Genomic DNA, 27,197 nt, shown 5'->3' on the forward strand with positions numbered 1-27,197 from the left:
CGATGTCTGGTGTAGAATAAGAGCTACGCTCTCAGCACACAAAGAACCTTTCAAAACTCTTTGATGCGTCCGTACTTTTCCTACTGTATTCAATATACCTCAATTTTCAAGTGGTAGACCACATTTCAGCATTTTATCCCAGGCGATTATTATAACAGGACCTACCTATTGTATTTTATCAGTAACTAATTCTCGTCCTGATATTTTTTAATACTTGATAATAGGCAAATAACAATCAATCAATCCATCAATGACGATATTGGTAACCAAAATGGCGTTGCATGGGCAATAGGAGTAGGGACGACTCACCCTTTCAAACGTCATGAGAGTATTCCGTTTTTTGTGGTGGGGTTCGTGTTGCTCTCTTTTGATTTTCTGTTTTTTATATTGTCACTTGAAGTTTCGTGTGGGTTTTTTTATCATCTGTTTTTATTTGACTTATGGTTTTCAATTTATTCCTTTGGGTCTACTATTTTTTTATTTTTTTTTTGTATCTTGAATTGTTTTTAAACAATGTGTCAACTCAACTTCAAACGAAAAACATTTGAAGTGCAGTTAAATTCACAAAGCCAGTGTTAAAATACAAAAAAAACACATTAAGTAGTTATGTATAATGTATTGTAAATAAAGGCAACAGTAGTATACCGCTGTTCAAACTCATAAATCCCTGGACAAAAAACAAAATCGGGGTAACAAACTAAAACTGAAGGAAACGCATTAATATAAGAGGAGAACAACGACACAACACTACAATGTAACTAACACACACAGAAACGGACCAAGAATCAGACAAAATCCCACGAGAATAACAAATATAACATCAAAACCAAATACATGAATTTGGGATAGACAAGTACCGTGACACGTCTTATCGCAATGTCAATTTACACTCAAAAATAAGAGAAAACAAACGACGCAACGTTAAATTGTAACACACACAGAAAAAGCTATATTGAAATACTATGACCATATCTGTTGTCTGTAAAACATTAATCTATAATGGCATAAATTGGATGATCCTGTTGAACACCATCAGTGATGCTCGTCTCAAAAAGATGAACAGGCCAAAATTTTAAGATAACGTTATCTAATTAAAGGGTAGAAAATCTTCAGTGTTTTTTTTTTAAATCATTGTTTTAAAAAGATAGTCGCGCTGTTGTTTATCAAAGAGAAAAGAGTTACTAGTACCTTGTGATTATTCATAAGATAATGATTTTATATTAATGTTTCTACAGTTTTAATTATGTAGTTTATAATATGAGATTACAATTGATGTAAATAGGTAAAAATCAATCAGACAAGTTCCAGTATAAAACGATCAAAGATCAAATAATTCATTTTATTAAAAGTCTGCAAACATGCCGTTCGTGAAGGTTCGTCCTGCGTTTGGGAAAAATACCATAACGGATTTTCGAAATTACCCAATTTCAAATGTCGAAGTGAATAAAAAGGAAAAAATAGATTTAAAACAATTACAAACTGAAACCAAACTTGATGATATAAAATGTCCCGGGAAAGACTTTTCAAAGACATCAGAGAGCATTATCAGCATGCAGACATTATGGAAGGAGTTTACAGAAACGACAACTATGCATGGTCTACGACATGCAAGGAAAGAGAGTAAATATCAACTTAGATGGTAAGTTTTATATAGATCGATTTGGCTATTATTTAGGTCCAGTTTGGTAATATAGATTTTCAATTGTTAAAGTTCTTATACATCCTTAACTCTCAAATATTCGCCTTTGAACGTTCGTGATGAATGGAAATCAAGAAAAGGGCTTTGGGCGAAGGGAATTTATTACGTGTTGCTTTCATTTTTTATCTTATTAACGAGACTACTTTTTTCTTCGTGGATTTTGAACCAACTGAAAAGAGTTCTCAAATTTTCTGATAACTTAATAACCGAGGGTATTACCAGCCAAGTAGTCAGCACTTCTGACCTGAATTATCATAGCTATGGTCATAAAGATAGATTAGATTTTTACAAAACTTTTCTACCTCAGGAATAGATTACCTTAGCCGTATTTTGTAACACTTTACTGAACTTTTGATCCTCAATGATATTTATCTTCGTACTTTTTTTGGCCATTTCGACCTTTTTTTATTCGAGTGTCACTGAAAAGAAACGCGCGTCTGGCGCAAATACAAAATTTCAATCCTGGTACATTTAGTATCTATGATGAGTTTATAGACTATATTATCTTCAATAGATTTGGACATTTTTGTCCTCTTTTATCGTTTTATACTTACTTTTTGTAATCTGAAATATATATGTAGGACTCTAAAGTGTGATGTAACTCTAAAGTGCGATGGTCACGCAAAAGTGTGATGATGTACGCTAAAGTACGATGGTGTCTCACGCTAAAGTGCGATGGTTGTTTTTTTGTTAATGCACGATGGTTTATCATGCAATGGACCATAGGTTAGGGGATTAAAGTGCAGATTTAAAAAATAATTGTCTTTTTTTTTGTAAGAGAGAGTATATACATATGCTAAGGTATAACATATGTGATAGGCTTAGGTATAACTTACCGACAGGCTTAATTGTTTCTAAATTTAAAAGCCCAACCACGTAATGATTACTAAATAAAAGTCATTTAGGTGTCACAAAATACTGTATGTCCTGTTAAATCAATTTTTCAAAAATTCGGGCGCATTGATATCGTGACAATTTGTGTAGCTTGCCGTACACACAGTCAATCACTACTATGAACACTCCCCTTACCGTCGTCACATAAGTTACAAATACCTCTATTTTACCGACGTTAATTTTCAATAAAATTGACATTATTTTAATAGGACTCTATGTAGACTGCAAAGTAAACAATGATTTTTTTTTCGAATAGAAGCAGGATACAGGAAACAGGATACCGCTGCGTATACTATTTTGTATCTATATAGAAAAGTTGTCAAAGGACTATCCTGCGCAAGACACAGGTCTTTTTTCCTGCACCCGAAAATAAACACATTTGTTTTATCCGACTAAGCCAGGTTAGGTTTGAAATAAAGTCAAGCACATTCCGGTTTAAAAGTTGTTAATCAAATATTCGTAATGTATCTTCCGGAAAGCACATATTTTTTTGGTTTGTATAAACGACTGTTAACGTCATAATCAAACTATGTTTTTATATCTACACTTTCGCGGACCATCGGACTTTAGCGTATGTAAGCATCGCACTTTACCATAGACCATCGCACTTTAGCGAAGACCATCGCACTTTAGCGAAGACCATCGCACTTTAGCGTGATCATCGTACTTAAGCATCCCCATCGCACTTTAGAGTCCTACATATATATTGTTTTCGCTCAGTTAAAACATTGTTGCCGAATTAGAAATTATCTATTACGCTTAAAAGTCATTTTATAATTTAATTTTCAGGGTGATATGGATATTTGCTTTGATAGGTATGGGATCACTTCTTATATACACGGTGTATACACTGTATGTGTACTACAGAACCAATCCTACACTGACCAACATTAATATTAAATTCGTGAAGGCCATGAATTATCCTGCCGTTACAATTTGCAACATGTCGCCACTTAAAAGAACTTCTATCAACGCCAGTGCGGTAATGACAACCCATTTGTTACACAGCAGTCGCCTTGGAGTTGTTTTACCACATCTTAACTACTCATCGCCGGCATTTGCTGAGTTGAATGATCCTGTGCCTGAAGATTGGTTAAACAAATCATCATTTGACTTAGAGGATATGTTCCATTACTGTGTAAACGAACGTCATCTGGTTCCGTGTAAAGACATATTAATTCCTAAAATAACACAATGGGGTAAATGTTTCACATTTAATAATTACCAGAAAGTTGCTACAAATGGTATAGTGAAGGGTAGCATGACTGGATCTACAACAGCCTTGACCTTCTACATAGATGTGAAACAGGACGAATATGTCTACAGTACAAATCTTGCTGCTGGTGTGAAGGTAAGTTATTTTTAATTGCAAATTGGTCTTTTTAGAATTTAAAGGACTATTGGTCATATCATTGCGTGTACACCAAAATGAACATAACGCCATGTCATGGGTTGAATTTCCATTATAAGAACGTTTAAACCAAACACAACATTTTGGTGTACGCTTTTGAAAAAATTACCAGAAATGTATTAGATCCTGAAACGGCGAACTCAGTTTGGCTTTTTTCTCACGCCCTTTAATTCGTCCAAGTATATTAAAGAAAGTAGATTCTTTTTCTTTCTGGTAAGTAGATCTAGTAAGATGATATGTTTGTGATCATAAAATTAAGAATGAAAAGGGGGCATGTGTCAAAGAGACAACAACCCGATCAATTAGAAGACAACAGCCGAAGTCTGATTATTTGCTTGTCTAAACTCGATGGTTCGTCTTTTTTTAGTTTTTATTTTTTTATTTTAATACTTTTAATGCTTCTAATTTACAAACTTATGGTCTATAACTAGTACAATATATGCACGTCTAATGTTCCAAGAACGGTAAACGACTATTGTTTTCCATTTGGACAATCTATCTGAAAGAAGGAATAGGGCAAGTTCCTCTCAACTTATTTCAAATCACAGGCATTCCAAAACAGGTTAAACTTGAATTTATGGTATCACAACTCCATGGGTGTACTTCAAAAATCTTATCATATAACGACATATAACGGAATATTTTTAAACTAAGGACTATAGTTTATATTCCTATACCGGAAGAAATCTCAAAACCGTATATTTTACAGGTAAAGAATATCCTTCAAATCCTTACAATATACACAATGCTATTTGTGGTTTTTACACTTTCATTAACAATTAAAAAATATATAGACTTACGTGATGGATATTTGTCGACGTAGCCTTTTTAAATCTTTAGAATACCAAGAAAAAAGTAATACTTCAAATCAGAATAGGAGAGACAAACAATATGTGAAGCTTATGGAAAATTCAATGTTTGATACAAGTGGTGTGTGTGTCTGATTGCATCTGTCGTATTCAGTAGATGAATAGGGTGTAAAATTGCTCTATGGTGTAACATTAGCATTCTATCTTCAATATATTTGTTTTATTGGTTTATTGATAGTTTATTTGAAAAGCTAAGTTCTGTACTTAAGCTTCCCGTCATTGTGTTATTGTTCTCTGACATATTTTGTATTCTTGTCCTTCAATTTTACTAGTGCACTATGTTTATATGCCTTTTGTGTTTCTTTGGTACAAATAATGTCGCTCTGTACTTATTCATCCCGTCCACATGACCCTGTCTCAGAATTAGTTCTTTTTATATAAACATTAATATAACAAATGTTATATTTTATTAAGGTATATATAAAAAAAAATCTGATAAAAATTACCTGTGATCGCGTCATTATGTTAATGTGCTAATGTAGATTTTTTTATTCTTGTCTTTCATTTTTGCTAATGTGCTTTGCTTACCAGTATATACCTTTTTGTGCTTCTTCATATATATATGTTTGATTTTAGATATTAATATTGTAAAACAATGTTGACTGCTGTACCCCTATTTTGACATGTTTACCATTAAAGCGCGAGGTTTGGCTAGCCGCAAAAACCTGGTTCAACCCACCATTTTTCTTAAAACGTCCTGTACATGTACCAAGTCAGGAAAATCGCAGTTGTTACCTTATAGTTCGTTTAAACCTCCGTTTTAGTTTGTAACCTGGATTTGTTTTCTTTAAATCGAATTATAAAGGCAACAGTAGTATACCGCTGTTCAAAACTCGTAAATTCATGGACAAAAAACAAAATCGGGGTAACAAACTAAAACGCATTAAATATAAGAGGAGAAAAACTACACAACATAAAAATGCACACAGAAACGGACTAAGCATTAGACAAAATCCGATGAGAATAACAAATATAACATCAAAACCAAATACACGAATTTGAGATAGAAAAGTACCGTGACACGTCTTATAGTAATGTGAATTCACACTCAAACACAAGAGAAAACAAACGACACAAAGGAAACACAACGTTAAAATGTAACACACACAGAAACGAACTATAATATAACAATGGCCAAATTCCTTACTTGGTACAGGACATTTTTAAAGAAAAAAATGACGGGTTGTACCTGATTAAGTGGCATGCCAAACCTTGCACATCAATGGCAATGTCAAATATAATATTAAAATGACAACATAATATTACAGGAATACAATACAAATAAATAGGAGAATATATTAGACAAAGAAACACATGAATAATAGCTAACAAAGGGCATCAGGTTTAAAATTCAATACGCCAGAAACGCGCCGTCGACACAAGACTTACCAGACACGCCCAGATATAAAAGTTCGAAAGGCAAAACAAATACACAGTTGTACAGCACTGAGGATCAAATTTTCAAAAAGATTGTGCCAAATAAGGCTTTGGTCTTCTGCTTGGGATTATTATTAATTAAGAACAATTTATGCTATTGCAAACAGTAAATTTTATCAAATGAATATAAAAGAAATATATGATAAAACTGAAGTATTAACTTATTACAGAAAACAAAAACAAAACCCAGATACATACATAACGTCGCTGGGCTTCCAAAATGTCGTATATAACTTGTTTGCCTAAAAAAATATTTTGATACCCATGATCTGGGCGGGAGGAAATCTTTGGTATTACAAAATAGCATACAGTTAGACCAATCAAATCGTTTGAAATAAGACTTATTACAAAATTGCCAATGTCAGTTGTTTGTAAAGTTTGCTTCCAAAATGTTGTATGAAAACTTGAAAATCGTTGTATAGTGGCTTTGGGAATGAAATAATTGTACATTTCTTTATTTCTGTGAAAATAATTTCGGTTCTCGGATAATCCAGAAATGTAAAAGTTTTTCTTTCACTGCTATTTGCAAAAATGTTTTAAGTTCACATACGACATTTTGGAAGCATGCATTTTGACAAAATTTTCAAAGCCTGTTTGTGAGATATTTTTTTCTTGCAAAATTTGTAATTTACAACATTTCGGAAGCCCAGCGACGATAAACCAACACAAAAAATAGACACATCTGAACCAATCAAGGCCTCAACGCAAAAAGTGAGAAAAAAAAATTGACGTCACATACGAAGTGGCGAAAAGGCACAAAAATTACGTCACATTAGTTGAAATTCTGAAACAGCACAAAAATTACGTCAAATTAGAATGACTAAAACTATATCTCAAAAATAAGATAGAATTAGGATTGATTTATGACTTAAGAACAGCGGTATATAAACTCATCATTCATACCAAGATTCAAATTTAGTATTTACGCCAGACGAGCGTTTCGTCTTCAAAAGACTCATCCGTGACGCTCGAATAAAAAAAAAATAAAAATGCCAAATAAAGTACAAACATGAAGAGCATTGAGGACCATCAATTCTTAAAAGTTTTTCTATATACAGCTACGGTAATCTATTCCTGAGGTAGAAAAGCCTTAGTATTTCAAAAATTCAAAGTTTTGTTAACAGTTGATTTATAATTATGAACATATCAATGATAACTCAAGTCAACACAGAAGCATGATTACTTGTCTGGTGCTACTCTCGGAGAATTAAACATCCATCAGCAGTGGCATCAACCCAGTTGTTGTAAATAAACTCATCATAGATACCAGGATTCATATTTAATATTTACGCCAGACGCGCGTTTCGTCTACAAAAGACTCATCAGTGACTACAACGACATGCAAGGAAAGAGAGTAAATATCAACTGAGGTGGTAAGTTTATTTACATAGATTTTGCTATTGTTCAGGATCATTTTGGTAATAAAGCTTTTCATCCTTGGCTTTCAAATAGTAGGCTTTGAGCGTTTGTGATGAGGTTAAATACAGAAAAGCGCGACAGACGCATGAAATTTTTAACGTGTTGTTTTCCTTTTTTATCTTATTAATGCGACTACCTTTTTCCTCTTGAATTTCGTTAAAACTGAAAAAAAAATTCTCTTACTTTCTGACAATTAAGTGTGAGAAATGAGAGTACATTGTGATAATATCATCATACAGTTTAATTAAATTTTACCTCGTTTTAGGTTCTTTAATGACAAACTATATTATCATCAATAGATTGGGAAATTTCTGTCTCCTTTATCGTTTCATTGTTATTTTTTTTAATCTGAAATATGCATTGTGTTCGGTACTATTAAAGCATTATTGCCGAATTCAAAAGGATTTATTTTGCTTAAAAGTCATTTGATATTTACTTTAACAGGGTGATATGGATATTTACTATTTATAAGGTATGGGATCACTTCTTATATACATGGTGTATACACTGTATGCGTACTACAGAACCAATTCTACACTGACCAACATTAATATTAACTTCGTGAAGGCCATGAATTATCCTGCCGTTACAATTTGCAACATGTCGCCACTTAAAAGAACTTCTATCAACGCCAGTGCAGTAATGACAACCCATTTGTTACACAGCAGTCGTCTCGGAGTTGTTTTACCACATATTAACTACTCATCGCCGGCATTTGCTGAGTTGAACGCTTCTGTGCCTGAAGACTGGTTAAACAAATCATCTTTTGATTTAGAGGATATGTTCCATTACTGTGTAAACGAACGACATTTGGTTCCGTGTAAAGACATATTAGTTCCTAAAATAACACAATGGGGTAATAAAATTAATGGTACCAATTTTCTTGCACCAGATGCGCATTTCGACAATACATGTCTCTTCAGTGATGCTCGTGGCCAAAATATTTGAAATCCAAAGCTTATATAAAAGATAAAGAGCTATAATCTAAAAGGTCCAAAAAGTATAGCCAAATGTTTCACATTTAATGATTACCAGAAAGTAGCCACGAATGGAATCGTAAAGGGTAGCATGACTGAATCCTTGATATACCCCTAGTTTCTGCTTATGCACTGGTGACGTTTTACAAAGTCTTAGTAGCAGCTGAAAAAGAATGCTCTAATCCAATTCGGCACTACTTTTTATATTTTTCATTTGTAGTGCTCTTCAATTTTGTAATTGATCTGTCCATCCAACTATTTCATTCTAGTCCCATTTAGATAGAATACACACGCGTCTTATCATTTTGGTATCATTGATTAGTTTGTATATCGGTGTATTACATTAAATTGAAATTTTCAACAGATATATTTTAAATAAACAGGAGACAAAAAAAAAATTACTTGAACGTACAGATATAAATAATTCATCATTAATTGTGTGAGTCTAAATTATTCCATCATATTAGTTTTAAAAAAAAATGTTACGATCAAAATGTGAAAGCAGGCGATTCTTACATTTAATCTGCCAGTCAATATAACATTCCATAGGATTTATTTACCCATTGATTGACATTTATTATGTAATTAAAACAGCACAGTGAGATCTGATACATATGAAAATGCAGTGCATTGTAGAAAATAAACCAGAATTGAAGACTGATTGAAACTGCATAAAGTAATTTATTCTATTTTGTTTTTGTTTCGTTCATTAGGATTGTATAATGTTTGATATGTTATACATGTTATAGGGTTAACGACACTATACTCCATGCTAAGATACGTTATACATGTTATAGAGTTAACGACACTATACGTTATACATGTTATAGGGTTAACGACACTCTACTCCATACGTTATACATGTTATAGAGTTAACGACACTATACGTTATACATGTTATAGGGTTAACGACACTCTACTCCATACGTTATACATGTTATAGAGTTAACGACACTTATGTTATAGATGTTATAGGGTTAACGACACTCTACTCCATACGTTGTACATGTTATAGGGTTAACGACACTCTACTCCATGCTAAGTAGGGAAAGTCGACAATTTATTATTATAATTTGCATTAAAGGAATTAAGGTCATCACTGGTTAGTCTTCTGTGGACCAAACGCGCGTCTGGCGTATTAAATTTTAAACCTGGTATCTTTTGTGGGTTATTATTCGTGTGTTTCTCTGTCCTCCCATTTATTTGTATTGTAGTCCTGTCATTTAATGTTTTCATTCTAATGTTATATAAATGTGTACAATATCAGGAATTCTAATGTTATATAAATGTGTACTAAATCAGGAAAATGCCCATTGTTATATTATAGTTCGTTTATCTGTGTGTTAAAATTTTAATGTTGTGTTTCTGTTGTGTCGTAGGTCTCCTCTCATATTTGATGTATTTCTCTCAGTTTTAGTTTGTAACCCAGAATTTTTTTTTCAATCGACTGATGAATTTCGAACAGCGGTATACTACTGTTGCCTTTATTTGTAAACATTTCATACTTAGTATTTTTTATTTGCTTTTTCTATATAATTTGTATCAGCAAATTTGAACATATTTGTTCATTTCATAAAAAAGAATTCACATATCTTCACCGTTTCGATACATACACTTTTATATGTTGTAATGAATTTGAACTGTGTGAGTTTTTTTTCAACTATTGCTGGAAGAGTAAGATGTGCATGCATGCAGAAACACACAATCAGCTTTTCGTCAAATATGTTTACAAATTAAGACTGCAAAAGAAATGTCACTAGAGCATTATAATTACTTCCAAATTGAATTGGATATTCCCAATAAAACGTGGTGAATTGAATTGGATATTCCCAATAAAACGTGGTTATCATTAAATATTATGAAATATTAATTCTTCTTAGGTTTTTCAAATTTTACTTGGTTAAATACAGTGTACGTCTAGAAATGAAAGCTCATCAGTTTATGGTCTATTTTACTTATTCTTTTGAATAAATACGGCGTTGTATGAAAGTATAATTATCATAAATTCTGTCTTTTGTACTTACATATTAATAAGCAACACGACAGTTTCCACATATAGACCAGGATCTGATAACATTTTCTGAACACCTGATTGTACCCTGATTTTTGGTAGGCATGTGTGTTGTATAGTCTTTAGATTACAATGTTTCAAAAGGGAATTTGACATACAAATTCAAAACAAATGAAGATGTATAATAGAAATTGTACATTAGTAAAGCAGAATGAATTAAAAAATTCGAAACTGCAAGAATGACCGAGGAATATATTTATTCTAATGTGTGGTCGTCTTCCCACTGGAAGGGAAACGTTTTCCAAGTTGGTGCTTGTGTTTGGTTGTTTGGGGTGTATAAACACCCTGCCACTTCCGATCAGAAAGCGGATGTTAAATCCGATGTCTGGTGTAGAATAAGAGTTACGCTCCCAGTACACAAAGAATCTTTCAAACTCTTTGATGCGTACGTACGTTTCTTTCCGTATTCAATTTACCTCAATTTTCCAGTTGCAGTCCACATTTCAGCATTTTATCCCAGGCGATTATTAACACAGGGTCTACCTATTGTATGTTATTAGTAACTAATTCTCGTCCTGATATTTTTTTAACTGGATAATAGGCAAACAGCAATCAATCAATCCATCATTAAAATGCAACAACGTTTGTAAAGTTTATTTTGATTGGATAACGTCACTTATTTACATGGCATCAATTGATAATTGATGCCATGGAACGTACGCGCAAGCGCAGACGGCATATGACAGATTATAAATACATGTTTTAACGTTGTTTTCTGTCAGTTTCATTGGAATGGAGATAACAATATTGTATTTTAAGCTCCGACAGCATCAGTTGGGGATTTGATGATGGCAAATACCCGTTAACTGTCTCCGCTAAAGCGTCGCCAGTAAACTTAATAATAAGTAAAATCTTAACAAATTTGACGCTAACGGTAGCTGAAACTAGACGTTTGACGCCTGACGGTAAAGAGCATTACTACTCTCACTTATGGTATATAGAGTTGAATTTTGCACATGTATGTCCCAAGAACGGAACACGACTGTTGTTTTCCATTTGGACAATATATACGAAAGAAAGAAAGAAAGGGGAAATTTTCCCTCAATTTATTTCAAATCAGAGGCATTCCCAAACAGTATAATCTTTACTTCAATTTACAGTATCTCAACTCCATGAGTGTTCTTCAAAAATCTCTTCATATAACGGCATATAACTGAATATTTTTAAACAGAGAACTATAGTCAAAATGCCGAGAAAATCTCAAAACTGTATATTTTACAGGTCTTGATAAAGAAAATTCTTCAAATCTATACAATTTACACCATGATATTTGTGGTTTTTACACTGTCATTAACAATTACAGAAATATAAAGACTTACGTAATAGATATTTGTCGACGTAGCCTTTTTAAATCTCTTTTATACCAAGAAAGTAGTAATACTTAAATTCAGAATAGGAGGGACGGTAAGTATTTCAAGCTGGTGGAAAATTCAATGTTTGATACAAGTGGTGGGTGTGTCTGATTATATCTGTGGTATTCAGCAGATAAATAGGAAGTAAAATTGATGCAGTATTACATTAGCATTCTATCTTCATTATATGTGTTTTATTGGTTTATTGATAGTTTATTTAAAAAGCTAAGTTCTGTACTTTTAAATCCCGTCATTGTGTTATTGTTCTCTGATAAGTTTTGTATTCTTGTCCTTCAATTTTGCAAATGTGCTTTTTCTATATGCCTTTTGTTTTTCTTTGGTACATATGACGTGTCTCTGTACTTATACATCTCGTCATTATGTTATTGTGCAATTGTAATTCTTTTATTCTTGTCTTTTATTTTGCTAATGTGCTTTGTCTTTATGCCTTTGTGTGCTTCTTCATACATATATGTTTGTTTTTTAGTGATTAAGATTATAAAACAGTGTTGACCACTGTATCCCTATTTTTGACATTTCGTCCTATTATGTCATTGCTTTGTTCACACATCGTTGTCAATATAATGGAATTTTATGCTACTGTCATACACGTGAGAGGTTGAAATATCTATTAAACCAGGTTTAATCCACCATTCTCTACATAAGAAAATGTCTGTACCAAGTCAGGAAAATAACAGTTGTTATCTATATTCGTTTGATGTGTTTGTGCTTTAGATTTTGTCATTTGATTAGGGACATTCCGTTTTGAATTTTCCTCGAAGTTCAGTATTTTTGTGAATTTACTTTTTGTTAACATTCTATTAAATTATGAATTTAAGTTCAATTTTTTTAAAATATCTGATGGAGTGAAGACTACAAATGTAAGCTACTAAGTAAATGTGGTTGCAAGATCAGGCCCGTAGCCAGGAATTTCCAAAGGGGGGTTCGTTGGCCTCAAAAGCTCGACTTTAACAGTCACAATTCGAACAGAACGTTGACTTTAACAGTCATTATTTGTTTTCAAGGGGGGGTTCGTCCGAACCCCTCCCCGAACCCCCCCCCCCCCCCCCCCCCCCACCTCCTGGCTACGGGTATGAAGAAACTGACAAACACTAAACTATATTATCTTAATTGCTTGCTTTCCTGGTTTTGGGATGCTTTAAACACAATTTCCCAAATAAAAGCAAACATTGATTTAAAGAAACATTCATTGTTTATATTATGTGAACTTGTCCAATTAAGTAATAAAATACTCATTAAAACCTCATTTATTATTTACTTTGTATGAATAACCTTAAAAGGATCACCAAATAAGTTCATAATTTTGTATTTGAAGTATAAACTAAACCTTTCACTTTATTTATCCTAGAACGATAAATATTTATATAGTTCATAATATAGTATGTACTAATTGGGGTTATAAAAGTATTTCAAACCATAACATATGTCTTGAAAAAGATTTGTATAAACTTTCTTCTGTCTTTGAAAAATGTAAAAAAAAAAGTAAAATCACAAAAATACTGATCTCCGAGGAAAATTCAAAAGGGAAAGTCCCTGTTCAAATTGCAAAATGTAAAGCTCAAACACATCAAACGAATGCATAACAACTGTCAAAATCCTGAGTAGGTACAGACATTTTCATATGTAGAAAATGATGGATTGAACCTGGTTTTATAACTTAAACCATGTACTTATTCTTTAGATAGTCCTTCATGATCCTGAAGAAGAACCAGACGTCAACAACAAAGGTTTTATTTTATCGCCAGGAATATCAACCTATGTATCAATGAAAATGACCAAGGTAAACATAGATTTATATATTATCGTTGGTCATCTCAACGAGATCGCTTGATTCGGTACGTCGAAAGTGAGAAAAGCAGTCGAGTTTTGATGATGTACTTTTTAATGTGGTACCTAACACTACATGGAGATAACTCTGTAAAATCAGCTAAACGTTTTGATTACGTTGTGCTGTTATTAGAATATTAAGCTTCTCAATGATCAAAGTTAGTATTTGTCGAACTGCTATATAAACAGTGTAATTTTTCTGATATAATGGTTGGTTCAAATTTTTTGAAATATTTACATTTTTGTCAAAGGGTCAAAGTAAATACTTTCTAAAAATTTTATGAAAATTAAACGAGCCAAATTAATTTTAGTGAAGGGTGTTGAGTACTACCTCAACATAAGACGACGTTGTTAATTTCATTGACAATGGGAACATTAGCCCTTAGTTTCTGTCGATAAATTTTCATATCACTCTACTGTGTTGAGAAAGGAAATTATCAGTCAGTAATATCAAGGGAAAATTTCGTAAAATAGCGATAATTAATTATACTTTCATTCAGTAACAAAGTAGGATTCTTTTTAGGATTTGGGCATTGTGTACACCTTGATATAGCTCAGTGCATACATTTTTGGATAATGTTATATAAAAGGTTTAATACATAAACCATCTTATAGTTGCTATCTCATTACTACATCTTGTCGATTTATATATGTTGGTATTGCAAAAGGTAATACTTTTTTTCTAATATGCTGAAAACGAAATCCGTTGTAGGTGCACTGATTAATATTTTAATCTGGAAAACTTGGTCCATTTGTTAGTTGAAATTGGGGTTGAAACTCAGATCGTTGATTACTATTTTTTGTAACTTTATTGACAGTTGTATACATGGTTACTTCCGATCTAATAGTTCAATTCCTTGTTGATTGATTATTGTAACTAAACGTCCAATGTCAAATATGTCATGCATATTCAGGACGAGAAGAAGTTAACAATAAAAGCAATACGTAGGTCTTATAAATAGAAGCCATCATGATGGATGGTCGGAGAAATGTTACCTGCCACTGGAAAATGTAGGTATATTGGGTAGGGACAGATATTTTGCCTTGCAACAGACCAACTACGGACCTCTCGAAGAGTTGTTACAAGGGTTCTAAACGTGCAAAGAGCGTAGCATCTCTTTACACCAGAAATCGGATTTAACGTCCCCATTCTGACCAAAAATCACTGCAAACTTGTACATTTTGCACTGCCAAACGGACGCCACACTTTGGCAAGCATTTTGTTGACGGGCAGAATAAGACCAATTGACCATATTTGTATTCCCCCGTCACACTTGGTGGATTCAATCCCTTGCCAAATGATTTTTACAGTTTGAACTCATATAGTATTGTTGCATCTGTATCAAAAGAGGGACGAGAGATACCAGTGGGAAAGTCAAGCTCATATATCGAAAATAACCTGACAACGCCATGGCTAAAAATGAAAAAGACAAACAGACAAACAATAGTACACACGACACAACATATAAAACTTAAGAATAAGCAACACGAACCCCACCAAAAAAACTGGGGGTGATCTCAAGTGCTCCGGAAGGGTACGCAGATCCTGCTCCACATGTCGCACCATTCAAGTTAACATATGATACGGTTAAGTGTTCACAAACATGCTCATCACATTTCCCAGGTTTCTATCACAAGATAACAGCTAAACGTCCAATGGTTGTTGCTGATTAATTTATGCTAAACTTATTTTTATGCCCCACCTAAGATAGTAGAGGGGCATTATGTTTTCTGGGGTGTGCTTCCGTTCGTCCGTGCGTCCGTCCGTCCGTTCGTCCCACTTCAGGTTAAAGTTTTTGATCAAGGTAGTTTTTGATGAAGCTGAAGTCCAATCAACTTGAAACTTAGTACACATGTTCCTTATGATATGATCTTTCTTATTTTAAAACAAAATTAAACTTTTGACCCCATTTTCATGGTCCACTGAACATAGAAATTAAAAGTGCGAGTTTCAGGTTAAAGTTTTTGGTCAAGGTAGTTTTTGGTGACATTGAAGTCCAATCAACTTGAAACTTAGTACACATGTTCCCTTTTGGTTGATCTTTTTACTTTTAAGGCCAAATTAGATTTTTTACCCAATTTCACGGTCCATTGAACATGGAAAATGATAATGCGAGTGGGGCATCGGTGTACTTTGGGCACATTCTTGTTCGTTCTTATTCTTTTAATTTGAACCAGGCTTTTGGTTTTTGTTGTCTTTTGAATTGCTAACAATTATGTTATCCCCATGTGTTTGAAATTGTATACACTTTGGTATGGGTTTTGATGATTTTGTAATTCACCACTTGGTGTTTGTATCTTTATCCTTCGCATTTTTGTTAATTCTTGTTTCATAGGCAACACCGAAACTAATCCTCATTGTTACATTTAATCGTTGTATAAAGTCAAAAACGAGCTACGACTCAAACATAATGTAAAAGATATATAATATTCATAGTGTTACGTTATTACGAATACATTTCCTGCTCATCCTGAATCTCCTGTCTTATTATTCACAAATACACGTCCTGTAGGAAATGGAAATGTCAGTCATTACAATGTCTGATTACCATAATAGACATGTTGATTAATGAAAGTGCCATTTTTTCATTAAAGAACGATAGACCGATACACTGTAGAAGTCAGCTAATTCTTGACTGCTTTAAAAGTTAAAAAAATAATTTAACAAAACTCCAATAAAAATACAAATTCGAAAGTCCCTTTTCAATTAGAAGCTTACGTGATAATTTTAATAGTTCCATCTCATACCATTGCTTGAAGTTTGTTTATATAAAGTGTATGCCTCTTTTCCTTTTTTCGCCAAAAAGAAGTAACCTCTTGCTTACATGTATCAACTGAGATATTTTAAAGTCGTGAATGATTAAAACATCAGGTCAATTAATTCTCATATTCGAAAGGAAACTTACACCAAAATTATTGACTAAGAAAGGAATATATCCTTTCAATTTGTTTACATCGATAACGTGTTTTTTTTTCCGTCAGATTTGATGACAACTAATCCGAAATATCATACAGTTTGACATGCACGTAACGCACATACTAGTGTATAAAATGCATATGTATAAAGAGTATACATCTACTGATTGATAAGATATTATAGATCCGACGTTTTTTATCATAATTTCTTTGATAGAGGTTTCTTACGAAGAAAGGTTTTAAATTTAGACTTCTCTAAGTGGTATAGTTGAACTCATCTCTTCGACATTTTTCAAACGCCATCACGTGTTAGTTGACAGTCCCTTCGTAAATTTTACGGACGCCATCACGAGTTGGTTGACCGTTGTGGAATAACCGTTTCACAAATGATATCGGATATGTTCCTGACGTCGTAACTACAATCCCTTTCCCTTTCATGAATGTGACCTACCGAATTAGACCATTTACCGGATTTGTTATCACATAAGCAACACGACGGGTGCCACATGTGGAGCAGGATCTGCTTACCCTTCTGAATCACCTGAGATCACCCCTAGTTTTTAGTGGGGTTCGTGTTGTTTATTCTTTAGTTTTCTATGTTGTGTCATGTGTACTATTGTTTGTCTGTTTGTCTTTTTCATTTTGAGCCATGGCGTTGTCAGTTTATTTTAGATTTATGAGTTTGACTGTCCCTTTGGTATCTTTCGTCCCTCTTTTGTTGAATATCTGTGTTACAGATGATCACGGATATGTTACAATTGTCGTAATTGCAAGACAGTCCACTTTTCCATGATTATGAATGAAACTTATCACCGAATGTGTACTAGCCATAAGCAAAATGACGGATGCCACATACAAACGGGATCTGTGTACATTTTAAGAGCTCGTGGGATCATCCCCTGTTTTGTTGGGTTCATGTTGCTCGTACTATTTGTCCCAGTCGATATTTTCTCTGACATGGAGGTTGTTAGCTTCTCTTTGATCTTTGAATTTTGACTGTTCTCTTGCTATCGTCAGTCTCTAGTTCATTGTGTGCTTCCATGAAATGGTTGTGTAATGTGGTTATTCAAATGTTTTAGGACTTTGAAAAAAAAGAAAAAAGAGACCAAAACACAAACAACAGTAAATAAAACGCAACATAAAAAACTGAATACTGAGCAACACGAACCTAATAAAACCAGAGGTGATCTCAGGTATTTCGGAAGGCTACTCAGATCTTGCTCCACATGTAGCTCCCTTCATATTGCTCATTTAAACCTTTTACCAGGTTTAATATTGCTGGTTATATAATATAACAGTCCGTAGATCCTGCTCCACATGTGGCACCCTTCGTATTGCTCATTTAATGAAATTGAGAATGGAAATGGGGAATGTGTCAAAGAGACACCAACCCGACCATAGAACAGACAACAGCAGAAGGTCACCAACAGGTCTTTAATGCAGCGAGAAATTCACGCAACCGGAGGCGTCCTTCAGCTGGCCCCTAAACAAATATATATACTAGTTCAGTGATAATGAACGCCATACTAAACTCCAAATTGTACACAAGAAACTAAAATTAAAAATAATACAAGACTAACAAAAACTAAATCTATTACTGTACTCGGTTTAATATTTCGGGTTCTATAATATTACAGTACAAATACTTACCTGCCCCGTACAAGGCTGGGGGTGATCAGTATTGTATAGATGTCAACTCTGCTGATTATGTAAATCCATTGAAATATTACCCATACTACAGTCGGGCCGGATGTCTGTTAGAGTGTCGTAGGAACTATATTGTAGAGAAATGTGGATGCAGAGCGGTTACTGATCCAGGCAAGTTACGCTTAAATTATGAAGATAAAGATATAAGAAGATGTGGTATGATTATCAATGAGACAACTCTCGCCATCCAATTCACAATTTGTAAATATCAATTATAGGTCAATGTTCAGTCTTCAACACGGAGCCTTGGCTCACACCGAACTGCAAGCTATAAAGCCCCCCCCCCCCCCCCCTAAAAAAAACAAGTGTGAAACCATTCAAACATGAAAAACAACGGTCTAATCTATATACAAAAAAAAACCAGAAACGAGAAACACCTATGAACCACATCAAGAAACGACAACCACTGAACATCAGGTTCCTGACTTTATTTCTGTCATCTCATCGTTCAAAAGATTAAGTCAGCTTCTCTTAAAACAGAACTACGGCAATTGAAAACTTTAGATATATATTTAATCCATTACTTTATATTAGTTATATATCTATTACTTGTGTTTCACTATTGCGTTTTTTTCTTTCTTTTTTGAATTTGTAAGATTTGTCGGTGTATCAAGCATTTTAATTCAAAATGCCTGTTTGTTTAAGAAACTATCTGATTCATAAAATTCCCAATGGAGGCTTTCCCGACTTTTTAATTACTCAGTAGCATTTCCTGCATGTTTACTAGTTAACTTTAACGACTTGCGTGATTAAATCTTAAATCGGTTCTGATTTAATGAAACTTCGGAGTTAACTTTTTTGCACGTTCAAATCTTTTGTATGTATATAGCTTTCAAAAACATTTCTAGCGTATAAAATGTTCGTATATAAAAACTCCATCTAAGCATTCAATTGGTATCGTGTAGTTTAGTATGATTGTTAACTCTAATTCTATATGATTCAGGAAATGAGACACTTTGCACACCAGCCCAAACAGCAACTTGCTATTATCAGCATGAAGGTAAGTCATATCAGATCACGATTTTTGATATATTTTGTTTGTTTTTTGTTTGTTTTATTTTTTGCTTAGAATACACAAATTATGTGGGATTTAAGTAACAAATATTAAATTATCCTTTCTTAAAAATTACGCATTTTTTTTTCTTCTATTTTTTTGCAATACGAACAAACGTTTGTGCATTGTAAGTTGTTCTTGCTTCACTAAGAGCACCCGTCTTATTAATCATCTCCTGTTAAAATCTCAGTTTGTTGTATTCTGTGACATTACAGCGGATTCTATTGAGTGTGTAGCCAAAGGTAATCTCTTTGGTTAGCTTGCTGGTTAGCTTTCTTGTTAGCTGAACAGTGAAGTCTTTGTTATATTAGGTAAACTACCCTACTTTAAGAATAGACTTGTCCGACAGAAAACCAATCGATCTGTGTGTTGGACTATGCTACTTCGAAAGTAGGGTAGTAAACCTGACCTTATAATGACTTCACGGTTCAGCTAACAAGAAAGCTAACCAAAGATATTACCATTCGCTACACACTCAATGGAATCCGCTGTAGTGGATATGGAAAGAAAGATTGGACCTTGTTTATTATTTGCCCGATGACACTGCAACTTGTAGTGGAGGTCATTCGAAATACTTAAGTTTTACTACGACAGCCTGTCTTAAATTATCGATTTTAGGTATAAATAAACTCATCATAGATACCAGGGTTGAAATTTTGTAATTGCGCCAGACTTGTGTGTCGTCTACAAAAGACTCATCAGTGACGCTCGAATAAAAAAAAGTTTAAAAGGCCAAATAAAGTACGAAGTTGAAGAGCATTGAGGACCACAAATAGCTATTTTTTCCTGCAATTGAAAATATCGTGCATACCAAACTGGGGTATCCGTTCATCCACGTTTAGGAAAAACGATTTAATTTTAAGCAATATACTAGCATGATACCTCTTTTAATTTAATACTTGGGGAGTTTTAAGCATACGTTTATAAACAGTAAAGTAGCCATCTCGACGTACAGTTGTACATAACCATGGTTTTTGGGATTCCATTTTACATCATATATGGTTTATTGTTGTTTCAAAATCGGTTTCATTTTTTCTTATTCCGAAGGTATACGTGCTATTACACTTGCATTTGTTACATGAACACAGTGTGGATACCGGTCAGATGTCCTCCTGACGCACAGGTATATGTCTGCTACCTTCACATTATTCACGGCGAATTGAATTTCAGACTTTAAATCATTTTCAGTTTTCGGTATTTGATTTAAATCACAACAAAAGAGAAAAAGATTAAGGAAAGCGAAATTGGTCCATCAAATAAACGTATGTTGTGTTTTGTCTCTCTTACTATATATGTATTCTTTATGTAGTTAACTATGGTACATATTTACAGTTGAGTTTGATTCTAGTGGAGAGCTGAAAGAGCAATGTGAATGTCAGATATCATGCGAGTTCACGACCTTTGATCAGTCAATCTCGACAGCATTGTTCCCGGCAGACGTCTATTATCCGCCACTTCAGCAGATAGGATACACAGACATTAAGTAAGTTTTTGGTTGCGTTCAGCGCATGATGTGTTTAGCTTCTTACAAATCAAGCCATATATGTAAATATGTATCGCCCATATCAGTTATTTTTAGACAATATTGGTGGATAAGGTTGGAAAGTTAGTTTGGGTTTAATCGTACATGTATGAGAAATAAAGTGTTTTTTCTAACGTAAACAAGTGTGGACACAGATCAGTGTGGATAGTATGTTTGGATGTTTGACAGTGTTTTCTGACCAAAAAGTGTCCAGGTTTCTAAATTAAACAATGAACATAAAGTTATCAAAAAGGATAAAGGGATAGCTGATGACACCTTCACGTAAAACTGTGTCAATTCATAATTGATATAGACTCTATTGTTCGAAGTTTTTTTTCGGATGTGATACATGCAATTTGTCTATTGGTCTTAGAATGACCTGATGATTCCTCTACTCAAGGTCTAGTATGTAGACTGATATTTTGAACAAATGATTTCTCTGTGCACATAAGAATTTGTTTGATTTGCTTTATAGTGATTAAGATTATTACAAAATGTTGACTGCTGTACCTCTATATTTAACATTTTCGCATATAATGTTGTTTTTTTTTGTTCACACGTCGTTGTCATTGATAAAATGGAATGCGACTATCATACAAATGAAAGGTTTGACTATCTATAAAACCAGGTTTAATCCATCATTTTCTACATAAGAAAATGTCTGTACCAAGTCAGGAATATGACAGCTGTTTTCCATACGTTTGATGTGTGTGATGTGTTTAAACTTTTGATTGTGCCATTTGATTGGGGACTATACTTTTTGAATTTTTATCAGTTTAGTATTCTTGTGATTTTACTTTTTGATAATTTTTTTTTCAATCATTCTGATTAGAATGTCTCATAATATCTTTTTGCAGGAACACGATCTTGGAGGCAAGATTATATTACGATTCGCTAAGTTATTTGTTTGTGGAGTCTATCCCCGAGTACAATCCAGAAGATATAGTGGGTGAGCATGCAAATATAATGTCACGTGGTCAAATCAATCATGTGAAACTATGTGTACTTATTTGGTATTTGGGCGTCTTTCAATAAAAGCGTAAATTTCAGACCTAAAAAAAATGGAAAATCAACTTGTCTAAAATTTAATTTCAAGAGTTATTTTGAATACCTCTATAATAGACCTGTTTGTAAACAAAAAGTGCAATCTTAAATATTCTTTTAAATGATATTATTTTCATAATTTGTGTACTGTTTCGTAGGGGACTTTTGTCCCCTACGAAATTTCTTCTAAACACACATATTTTTTGCAATTTTAAATGTTTCCTATAGACATTCCAGTTTGTTTACTTTAAATACTAGAAAAATATCATTTTTTTTTCTGAATTGGAAACCATTTTTATCGATAAAGATTAGACAGTACATATGAAGGTTCAACTCATGTTACGTAGTGGACATTTTGATGCGTTTCGTAGTGGACAAAACCGTTTCGTAGTGGACAAAAAGTTTCGTAGTTGACATCAACCCTATTATATGTTAATAAAAACATAATAAAAATTACATGAAACTTACCCTTGTTATTTGTTTTGCACGAATATAATTGAAAAAAAGATTTAAAAAAGACTCCATGGTAGTGGTAGTGTCCACTACGAAACGTTTTTCTCCCATACTTGTTTCGTAGGGGACCGTTTCGTAAGGGACGTATTCACATGTTTTATTTTTCCCCACAATCCCTTTATTGCAATAGTAACAAGACTGATTGTATTCATCAAAGCATTTATCAAGCTGTACACTGATATTTTTTTCATAATTTTAAAACCAGATACTGAAGGAGATTTGACCCGTTTCGTAGGGGACATTATAAAAAATACGGTATCACTCTGGTCCATTTGATGTGCTCAATTTTTCTTACCAACAATTTAATTGCCGTTATAAAAGCATCACTTCTTTTGTAAGACCCTAATGTATATATCTCTTGCAAACAAAAATTACATTGATTTTATAAAACTGTTTATTGGCAAATTTTAATGACTTCGTTTCGTAGTGGACATTTTGTGAGGGACACACCTTCTGAAATTAAAAAACCTATATTGAAATGTGTTTATTAGAATATGTTGGCTCTGAACATACTTTTGAATTATTAAAGAACTTATGTAAAGTAAAAAAACCATTTATTTCTTCATTTTTTGTACGATATTTTATAGTATGAATGTTGAACAGGCGGTCTAGGGACATGCCATTTTGGTTGTTTTGGACCATTCAGGAGTCAATATCTTATCAATCCCTCTAAAAATAAACTGTTTCTTTGCTTAAAAATGTTAAATCTAATGCAATGTACTGACAGCACAAACAATTACTTGCAAAGATCAAACACATTTTTTTTAAAGGATAGGACAAGAAAATACGTTTTTATTGAAAAACGCCCATTTACAACGGCAACTTTCTATATATGTCCATTAACAACATGGTATTCTTTCTAAATCTGTGAAATAAATCCATCGTTAAATACAATAGTTAATGATTTTTGTATTAATGCTTGATTTTTAGGAAAACATCTATCTATAGAAAGTTAAGAAGATTGTAATACTTTTAGTTGATCACACCGGATAACTTTCTGATCCTCTTCGTTAAGTCACTTTCTTTTTACTATTATAACATTTGCTTATATTGTCTGCATAAAGCTTAAGACAAGGAAGCTCTCAGAAAATGTATCTGATCCTGACATCAAATGTTACTTAAATCCAAATGTATAAGTACTACTATATGAAATCATAACGGACAATGCAAAATAAATGTCACATGGTTTTTACTATTGCATGTGTTTTCAATACAATGGTTGATCATTTTAATTTCTTATTTCTGTAGTATTATCTTTGAAAAGAAAGTCGAAATGACTTTCGGGATTTGACTTATAGAAGATTGTTTTTATATGGTTAATTAAAAATTCTACTGAATGAAAAACAAAAACAACACAACACAACACAACACAACACAACACAGAACAGAACAGAACAGAACAGAACAGAACAGAACAGAACAGAACAGAACAGGACAATGGCAATGGGGATTTTGTGGAAATGTTTACATTTCTTCTGCATAATGAATCAGTCCTGCATGGATTCTTCAAAAAAAATAATATATCGGTTTCCTCCCATTTTTTCAAAACACAACACAACACAGAACAGAACAGAACAGAACAGAACAGAACAGGACAATGGCAATGGGGATTTTGTGGAAATGTTTACATTTCTTCTGCAAAATGAATCAGTACTGCATGGATTCTTAAAAAAAAATAATATATCGATTTCCTCCCATTTTTTCAATTTAAGTACAATATATCAAGCAAAAATATAAAAACATTTTTAAAATAAGTGATCTCCTATACCTTGTTAAAACGTGTTTCTTCTGTACGAAGGGTAGCACAGAGGCTTTTTGTTTTGAACAATAAAATATGTTTAAACTAACAGAGCTGAAGATGCCAAAAGGACACTCAAATACATAAGAAGATTACAACGTCATAGCTAAAAAAGACCCCAAAAAAACCAGTGCACAAACCCAACTATATAGTCTGAGCAACACGAACCCAACTAAATACCGAGGTTGAATTCAGATACCTATTCGCCACAACTCGGCCGATTCTGTATAGAAGGATAAAATTGAGAATGGAAATGGGGAATGTGCCAAAGAGACAACAACCCGACCATAGAAAAAAAACAACAGCAGAAGGTCACCAACAGGTCTTCAATGTAGCGAGAAATTCCCGCATCCGGAGGCGTCCTTCAACTGGTCCCTAAACTAGTTCAGTGATAATGAACGCCATAATATATTTTGTTGATTTAAAAAAAATTAAAATATCAACAAACAGTTTGTACTCTAGTGAGTCATGCTTATCAACTGTTGTACTTGGTCATGTCAGAGACATATATACACATGTGTATATATGTCTCTGGTCATGTCGATAGATGTATAACAAAACATTATGCAACTATTTTTAAAGAGACCGAAAAATATTCTCTTTTCAAAAAGCGAATTTTATTGTGTTCCTACATCTCCTCGCACCTGCTTCAGGGGACATTCATTTGATCTCTTGCAACACAGAATACAGGAATCAATCGTGTGCAAAAGCGCAAATAAATCTTTCGACAAAAAAGAAATAAATGTGCGTAGCAAAAGATTGTTTAACAGTTTTTCATTTTGCTCATTGTTGTCATTTATTTACAGGGATCCTAGGAGGACAGATGGGGATATTCCTTGGTGCCAGTTTATTGACCGTATCCGAATTGTTAGAATTTGTTATTCTGGCTGTCATCGTTATAGTCAGGAAATTTTGTTGCTCTGCCTTTAGAAAGAAGGAAAAGCTTGTTGATCATGAGCTTACACCATACAATTGATTTGGAGAAGAAATAACAGAAAATTAATGTATAAGAAGTAAAGATCTATGTATAGAAATATGATGAGATCTTTGACGAAAATCTTTAAGACAATGGATACACATATTTTTACTATATTGAATGCTGTGGGCTGAACAAAGAGGCGAACTTCCAAAACCTTTGTTTTCAGTAACTTTATCCGAATGAAATTGCTGACATTTTTTTGTTTGGATTTACAACTACAAGAACAACTTTTATTTTCTAAGCTGCAAATAAATAAAGAAGAAAATTGTTCCACTTTAGAGATTTTGCCCTTAGTTTTGTGAATAATAACGTACTTTTTGTAAATATCTACCATCACCAACAAAGTTCACTGACATACAAAAACAATTTACTGATCAGGATCTTTTTATTTTACATGTAGATGAACTTGTTGCAGAATTGAAATTTTATATTGAAGCATTTAAGTAAATCTCCCACACTTGAACAACAAAAGGTACAGGCTCGAGGGTTCATACCGACAAATGTGCAATAAATTGACGTAAGAAAAAGGTCAACTTCATAGTGTCCGCAGATAAAAACCTTCTTGTACAAATAAAACAATTTTCTGAAGAAAAAAGTTTTTTATTACATTCCTCCAAATGAAATGTTCGTCATACATTAAATCTTAATTTACATCTATGATAAAATGAGTGAATATTGATCAATATAGAAATATTTGTATATGTATTTGTAAAGAATTTGATAAAGAGGTATAAAATCATTTGAATTATGGTGTCGTTTTTCTTTTTCTTGAGAATTTGTGCTGTAAAAACAAATCAAAGACATTATTATAATAAGTAGAAAATAGTCTTTTGTTGAGTTTTGTGCTTCGTGTTGAAGGCACAATTGTGATTTTGAGATGGAAAAACAGCAATAAAAGGGCTGTTTCTTTGGGGTTTTTTTTGTGTTTTCTTGTTGTGCATATACTTATTTTGTCTCATAGTAGAAGGATACACTATATCATTGGTTTTCTATTCAAATCAATTTCCATATACAATTTTGTACCAAAGCTGACAGACACAATGGTTTAAATGTATTTACCACTGTGTCTTTTATAAGGACTTTATTAGTATTCAAAACACAAGGTAGTCATACTTTTACTAGACTGAGCAGGTAAATAATCCTAAATCAAAACTATCAGGAACATTCGTTCAAAAAATGAATTGTTTGTCTTTTATTTGAAAATAATGTGGTATGATTGCAAATAAGACAACTCTCTACAAGAAACCAATATGACACATTAATTAACAACTATAATTCACTGTGAGGCCTTCAATAATGAGTAAAACCCATGCCACATAGTCAGCTATTAAAGTCACCGAAATGACAATGTAAAATAAATTACTGTCTAATGTATGTGCAAAATAATGAAAAAAAACACACATATGAGTGCTACAAACGATATTCCTTTTAGTCAATCTTTCAGTGAAAAATCGGGATTTTTTTTATGCCAAAAGTAAGACGCAGAACAATAGGTCAGTATGTTTCCAGTTTCCCGCTTAAGCAGAGAAGAGCATTCCATGGTATATAAGACTACAACAATGAAATCGTGCGATAAAAATACGATATAATCTGCAATGAATGCAAAGATAAGAGGATTCCTTCCAAGAACCAATTTACATAATGTATTTATAACATGGCCGGGTCATGCAATAAAATAAGTATACAT

The 27,197-nt window shown here is 33.1% G+C and overlaps 1 protein-coding gene across 1 annotated transcript; it reads left to right on the forward strand.

Annotated features, from left to right (window-relative positions):
• The first annotated feature begins 1,343 nt into the window (after nt 1-1,343).
• LOC139486360 (acid-sensing ion channel 2-like) lies at nt 1,344-26,050 on the forward strand. The gene is made up of 8 exons (XM_071271225.1): nt 1,344-1,639; nt 3,383-3,944; nt 13,832-13,930; nt 18,531-18,711; nt 19,544-19,600; nt 20,987-21,137; nt 22,034-22,125; nt 25,338-26,050. Exons 1-8 carry the CDS (start codon nt 1,359-1,361, stop codon nt 25,505-25,507), a joined length of 1,593 nt encoding a protein of 530 aa, XP_071127326.1. The 5' UTR covers nt 1,344-1,358; the 3' UTR covers nt 25,508-26,050.
• The last annotated feature ends 1,147 nt before the right edge of the window (nt 26,051-27,197 follow it).

Source organism: Mytilus edulis, chromosome 8 (genome assembly GCF_963676685.1).
Source record: "Mytilus edulis chromosome 8, xbMytEdul2.2, whole genome shotgun sequence".
Taxonomy (NCBI): domain Eukaryota; kingdom Metazoa; phylum Mollusca; class Bivalvia; order Mytilida; family Mytilidae; genus Mytilus; species Mytilus edulis.